The sequence below is a fragment of the Varroa jacobsoni genome, unplaced genomic scaffold, assembly GCF_002532875.2.
Source record: "Varroa jacobsoni isolate VJ856 unplaced genomic scaffold, vjacob_1.0 scaffold_168, whole genome shotgun sequence".
Taxonomy (NCBI): domain Eukaryota; kingdom Metazoa; phylum Arthropoda; class Arachnida; order Mesostigmata; family Varroidae; genus Varroa; species Varroa jacobsoni.
Genome location: NW_019213070.1, coordinates 253,991 through 261,441, shown reverse-complemented (window position 1 = coordinate 261,441; position 7,451 = coordinate 253,991). Strand labels below are relative to the sequence as shown.

Sequence of the window (7,451 nt, the reverse complement as noted above, 5' to 3'; positions counted from 1 at the left end):
CATGAAACATTTATTCAAGTTCATGCTATCTGTTGTTATATATATATATATATATATATATATATATATATATATATATATAACATAGACTGAACCGGGAATTTCTTCCACAACTCTTATATACGCGTAGGGTCATCAACAGATAAAAGTTAGAGTCACCTGATTTCAGCAACAACCTAAACGGACAATTGAGAGACATGTGAAACCTGTCTCATAGAGGGCATTATAAAGCGAAACATTAAAGTACTAGGACAATGTTTGATTAATTTGTAAGTAATCGGCGGTCGAAGGAAATTTCGTATTTTTGTTTCGTTCCTCGGGTGATCGCACCGGTGCTGTGTCAGGCGGTTCCGACTCTTTTCGACTGTTCCGATGTCTTTCTTCATGTACGCTCATAAAATCTATCGCCGTACATGCGAGATGCAAACTAGATCTCGTTTGTCCTATTTTGTCCTGTGTGCTGCCGAATAGGTGCAGAAGCGGGTCTGTGCAAACTTCCAACCATCGCGCTGAGGTCGTGGAATCGCTCAATTAAACTGCTCGCGCCAGTGTAAATAAGCAAAGCTGCGAACAACATTTTTAGCTTTATACAATGCTAATTTCAACCTATTTATTCAAAATACTATTATATTCTATTATATGTAAAAATATTTACAGTATATGGGATCTGAAACCATACCTAGTTCAACAGGCGAACTCAATGTTGCTTTTCAACGGAGTTTTAAAAGCCCTAATATGGAGTACCCAAATTTTCCTGGATACACTTCTGACTTGAGCACTGCCCTTGACCAGATGCTTCGCTGCTCATTGTATTGATAATTAAGCGAAGGGCCATTTTTGGGAAGTGGGTATAGTTTGGGTTATCTGAAGTAGAAGTTGTTCACTACGGGTGCTTCGTGTGGGTATGTCGTCACTCGGAATATAGCATCATACTAACAGTTTATAAGTATGCAGAAACCGTTCTCGAACAGATCCAGTCCTAACATTAAGAAATGAAATACCTTACTTCCTAACTTAATTTTCGTAAGCTACTTCTCACGAGCTTCGTTTAGCTATTAAGAAGCATTTAAATGTAAATGTGTTAAACGCAATAAAAAAGCTGTCGTTAATTTCCACAGGTGTATTGTTCCTGAAAGGTTTCATGCACATTTTGCTTCTGCTCCATATGCTCATCCACGCTATTTATCCATATAACCTATCGCCTCCAACTGTTTAACCTTGCTTCCGAAATATTTGCTCTGTCTTGAAGTTATTGATGCTAAAAAACATAACACCAAATCACGATGTGGAACACTGCGTCCGAACGGAGTGTTTACGGTCATCTATCTACAAAGTCTCTTGTGATCTTTCAATTAATACACGAAACATCATATAAATGCTATATTTTGCGAAAGAAAGGGCAATTATAATGTACAAATTAACAATAGCTTACTGAGTGAATTATATAAAAGTACTACTCAACTATGCTTTCCTAGTACCCGGCAGACAAGCCGAGTAAATTTCAACCGTACGTACGTTATAACTTCGGAAAACTAGTGTGCTTTTTTAAACGAGGTCACCATTATATACATGTACACGTGTGCAGGATCGAGTGACTTACTTTTTATGCTACTAGGACTTATCATATCGAGTGCAGTGCTTTCGCCTTAGCTTCGATTATTGACTTAAGGCGCCCAATGGAAAATAGGCAGAAGAACGCAATAATCTTACTCCGGTACTACAGCATAGGATTAAACAATCACCTACTCTGTAAAAAAGTTATCGGCACCTACCGTTGTCATTATTCCAAATATATAATGATAAAGCGTACTACGATATTCGTCCAACTCGATGATAAATTTCTGGCCAAATTCATTTACGATAGACAAAATATTCGCATCGTATCATACCAGTTATTCTGGCCATTGACAACAGCCATCACGGTTTTTGCGCTTGATTCGATCACATAGCTCTCACTATCAGGAAGCGAGCGACATTGCCTGATTGTTTAAAGCGGATAGAAATAACCAATGACATTACGAATTAGTTAGAGCTAAAGGGACACGACGTTTTTAGTGAAGCCTAACTCGACACCGGCGAACTTCCTGTGGGACCGTGTGATTTTAAGAGCTCATTGGTAAGAAGAAGCTGGTATTTTTTTGTTTCATTATGAAGTGATTAACAGCGACATACACAATGGACACAGTTAGCAATAGAATTAAAATTCATACGTAACAGTTTTGTTGCTTCTGTTCACGCCACAAGGTAAACATTCTATCAACATCATTGCTAGATATTGCGGCTTCTTATTTGTTTAGTGTTCGTATTGAAGCTTGTATGATGTGATGCGCTTTACTTTTTAGTACATGCGTTGGTTCAGCGTGATAAATCGCTAATATCCATTAACCAATTGTTAGCGCGATGAATGAAACAGGCCTAATTTTAACAGGCCTTACATTTGTCATAAGGTCGTCCACATCGTGCAGACCCCCAGAGCAAAGTTGGAACGACTTTGTCCCGACGGAGTATCTTCCTCCTACGGGCTACGGGTAACTGCTGGTTCGGAGGGCATTGATAAATGTTATTCTTGTTGCTTCCGCACATGGACAAGAATCGGTAAAGGCACCACAGGAACAAACTCTATTGATTTATATGATTATTTTGACTAGATCCTTGCTCGCAGATAGCAAATAATGCATCATGTTGAGCTAACGGCAAATCGAAATAGCTATTCGTAATCACGGCAGCAATTCTGTATCGTATTTGCCTAGGTAGGACAAATGCACAGGTGAGGTAAAGGTTAGAAACGCTAGCTCATATCTTTTAAGCCCTCGTTATTAATTAGTGTGAGGTTCAATACTTTGGCAGATTGTAATTTTCTGTTAAGTACTGTTCGGACTTCGCTAAAAGAATGGATATACCATACATTGTCACTAAGGATGCATTTAATGAGTGCAAGTAGTAAAGTTTATTGAAAATAATAACATCACTTACATACAGAAAAAACAACGGCATCCAACTGCGACATAAAGGTCGGTGGCTGGCACGATTAAAGCCCCAGTCGGAAAAACCAACGTTTGAAAGTTCCGCTGACGACATATACAATATAACAGTTATGAATAAAATGCAGCATTTACGATGGACAGAAAATAATTTAACGCAGTTTAATTTTAAACGATAAAAGTTAGCCTATACAATAACTGCTTTGCCATGCATGGGTTCCACCATATGCTCCTCACGGAGTAGGGTAGCCTAACGATAGTTGTAAACGCTACAAATGAAGTGTAGCCGCTCGTTGTCATCTTTAAGACATCTATATATGACTAGTCGATGTATACGTTTTTTGCCGTTGCACAGGTAGTGTGTTTGTATCGGTAAAACTCGATAGTCTTAGATATCTTCACATAACAATGACACCGTCGTTAGATAGGACGATACTATGCTGCGTTAGCTGATGAAGCACTACGATACCCTGCAAGCAGCATCTTGCAAATAAGTCATAAGCGATTTCTGCGAAGATGATCATGCTTTGGTTACCTGGTGCAAAATAAACACAAGCGAGTTTATATGATCCAGGACAGCGCTGTAACGTCACCTTCATTTGAAGCAGGCCATATCGTACAAGATAAATATTTGCAACAATGGCGATAGAAAACAGTGAAATAGTTATTTAATGCTGCAATAATAATAATAATACTTAATACCACATAAATCATGGCAAATACGTTTCCATATAGTACACAGTATTTGAGAGCGGACCAAATCGATGGAGTTCCTTGACGCGGTGTTCGCTTTCTCGTCAGAAGTATAGTAGCGTAACGTCCCTTCAACGGCCATCACAATCAGAACATTAACTTTAATTAAAGACTTTCTTCTACCCATAATAGGTACGTCTTTCAAAGAGCCAATTTGCTTCCGACAGAAATCGATTAAGATCTGCTACTTCTTTTTCGAGTAAATTGAGCAGTAAACGACATCGGCCAAATCTTTTGGCCGATGTTTTAGAGAGCATATGTTCGACTTCTCTGATATATATATATAACTTATACCTGAGGTCTTCATAAACAATTCGTGATGTTGAACGGTCGCTCATACGAAATTGCTTCATGCATGCCCTGATCGCACCAGAAGGATTATTAGGAAAGCACTTTTGTACTGCAGCGATAAGCTTTGGAGCCTGCACTGCTTTTTTTTTTGTTGCGGATTTATCATAGTGCTATGCTGAAACCTGTTTCTGTTTCTTCTGCAGTCTCTTACTGATTCGCGACGCGATACATTGTCGATTAGGAGAGACCCAAAAAGTTCATAACGGTGAGGTTTTGTCCCGCGTGTAGAGATAAGGTAATACCTCATCTTCGCTCAAACTCCAAAAAAGACACCCTAAAGTGTCGTTCTAACGAGTTTTTTTTTTGTAGATCTGGCCTTTATCTAGTAGCGGATGGATACGAGCCTACTACCACAAACAACCCGCCAAAGTTTGTCCTTATATACATACATATAAATACGCCAAGTTGAGATTCAGTCGATCCAGTTGACGGATTTAACTGCGAAAGTTGACGATATTCCTTTGCCATCTCGACTATTCGAAGACTCAGTTGCAAGGGGACGAAAAACGTTATTTTTACAGACACACGAACACATCCTATTATTCAAAAGCGTAGGCCGCAGTACATAAGTTCTCATACAGTACAGAAACTGTTATAAGTATACTATTTTTGTGGCTGATACCGTGCAGTCGACGTATTCTGCTCCAACATTGTGCTAAACTTGCTTATTTCTAAAACGTTAGTTGGGTATACATTATATAAAACGTAAATTGGACTACCGTACAATCGCCTGAAACCAAGCAGGTAATACAATTTCGAGCTATTGAATGTAAAATAAGCACAGATGGATTGCGACTGCAATTTAGGCCAAGATGCTGAGCGCTATTCGAGGCTCCGTGGGTGGCTTCTAAAATTATCAGTAAATCCAATAGATACCAATAAAATCGCTTAAATCAATAAAGTTCTTTGTGAACTGGATGCACATATACGCTGACCTAGTAACAAAAAAAAAAAAAAAAGAAAGAAAAACTGACGAATTAAACGATAGGTTTAGTTGCGATGCTGAGTATTTTTTTTTTGCAACAACGCTACAGTAGAGCCAACTATTTCGTGATTTCAACATACGTATAATCCAAAACATCATACGAAATACATAGCTGAATTGAAGACCTAAAGAATTCTTTAGGCGCTTGTGGGCATATATTACACCTTTATGACTTTCGTAGTTTTTACGCTGTGAATGACTTAAGGAAAGTCTAGCTTAACTCCGCAGAGCAATGTTTTAGCTCTGATCAGTGTAGGATGCAAATGCTGAAACCATGCAAACTTTTAAGCTATCTGGCCGGTTATTCTCTCTGTTCAGTCCGATCTCACGGTGCCGGTTCTACAGGTATATGCTCATCAGCTGATGTATATAGTTAGCCCGCATCGTTTATATTAATATATACTGGAACAAGATAATAAACAAATAAGCTTGTTCTACTGTTAAAAAAAAATAACGACATAGCAAAACGAATGATTCGATGACTCGCTGAATATTGTTTGTATTAAATAAAGGTAAACGAACGGAATAACTTCATTAACGGAACTGACACAAACATGTCATTGTCGAAGCAGATGATCTTACCGTCTGCATTAACATTACGTAGTAACTTTTTTTCATAAGCTGTGCCAGGTGAAGTCTCGCGGACGACAGCTAGCAAGGCTTACTGTCGATACTGTTTCATTGAAATGCTGTTTTATACAACATGACATGCTTTATTTCGAATAATCGATCTATTGCCAATTCGAACTAGTAGAAATGTGACCAGTCCTAGGAAATACTAACTGTACAGCTTCCAAATTTTATAAATTCTGAATTATGACGAAGTGGTCGCGTAAAAACTCAGTACTACGTAGTGGTTAATATTTATTTACTGGCTCAGTAACAACAGCAGAAATCTCGAGCGGGAGAATACGCTAAGAACACATAGGACAAGCCAAATTTGACGCAGGAGAGATCGAAAATCCGGACAACGACGCCGAGTCATTGCGATAATTGATCCTATTTCATCGATCCGTAGTGTCATCCATAGAAGGTTTTAATACGAAAAAAGTAGTGCTAAAAAAATGTCTTCCAGTCTAATTTGTCAAGAAATCTCCGAGTGTTTGTGCCGTACGTATTTCTGCAGGAGGCGTCATGTTAGTCAGGTACGTATTATGTGTGGGCTTACTCATACAAATTAAATATAAGTAAACTGAGTAAACTATGTTGTTATAATTTTAATTTTTACCAATTTCCTACTGGCAGAAATTTGCCAACGAAATACGAGCAAATAATGATTTCCTAGTTGTTTTTGCGGTCTGTGATACGCTTTGAACAAAATCACAGGGCAAAATTTGACCTCTCAAAACCGGCTAGCAAGCCCCTAGGCGAGCCTCAGAGAGGTCTTTAACGAATTACTTTTACGGTAGTGACGTTACAGATGTAAATTAACTACGAGCCTATGACGAAACATGTAAATCGCCGAACCTAATTGGAAATCTGATGGTTGCGCTCTTTTATGAGGGGGCTCGTTCTTAGAAATTTCCTATGTTGCGTTTCAAAGCCGCAAACAGGTAGGTATCCCCGACGTTGTTGATACATCTTGATGTAAATCTTTACGGATTTTCTTGGCTTGCTTCAGAACTAACACTATTTTCCCGTCGTATAAAGAGCTAAATGCCATTCGAACTACTTCGAACATATACGCTCTAATTAATTAATAAGGTAAATAGTATAGCAGATTAATAACATTCAAAAATATCTCAAGCCCCGATAACATGCATTATTTTGAGGTCCTAAACATCAACCCGATACGGAAAATACAGCTTTACGGAAAATAAAAGTCGATCCCACTGCACTGACCCAGCAATTTTTATATCGATAAACACAGCTCGAAGGAATAGCGCATTGATTTCGCCCTCTATCTCTATGTATAACGTGCAGGGCAAAATCATGTTTGGGACACGTCATCCAGCGTCACTGCAAATGCATAATAGGACTGTAAGAGTCCTGTGCTGGATTACACAAATTCTCGGAGCTTTGTATTGTGTCGTTTGTTCGTAATTTAACTACTCTGCTGCTGGGGCCACGCACTCACGGACTCCATTGATTTCTGGAATCTTAAAGCGACAATCGATAAACGTAACCGTTAGGCTGTGTCTGTTAGCGAACAATGGTAGTTTGGTGCTCGATCGACGGTAAGCATATTGCTCAATTGACGAAACGGCTATTTATGAACCCTGCATAGGTACGGGCCTTATCAGAGATTTGCGTTCAGCAAGGATGCTCTGATTAGCTATGAGCTCTGCGCTGATTCAAATTAGGATGCCTGCAGTAAAAATAAGGAAGCTTTATAATCATATTGATGAATATGCTTGTCGTCATTAGCTAGCTCAGTTAGA

The 7,451-nt window shown here is 38.8% G+C and overlaps 1 protein-coding gene across 2 annotated transcripts in view; it reads left to right on the top strand.

Annotated features, from left to right (window-relative positions):
* LOC111270994 (mannan-binding lectin serine protease 1) overlaps window positions 1-7,451 on the top strand; it is a 79,589-nt gene that overhangs the window by 2,962 nt on the left and 69,176 nt on the right. For both annotated transcript variants that reach the window (XM_086972792.1, XM_022851518.2), the window contains exons 3-4: window positions 5,951-6,215; window positions 6,491-6,623. In XM_086972792.1, coding sequence (XP_086828918.1) covers window positions 6,569-6,623 — 55 coding nt within the window. In that variant the 5' untranslated portion in view covers window positions 5,951-6,215; window positions 6,491-6,568. The remainder of the gene's footprint in view (window positions 1-5,950; window positions 6,216-6,490; window positions 6,624-7,451) is intronic.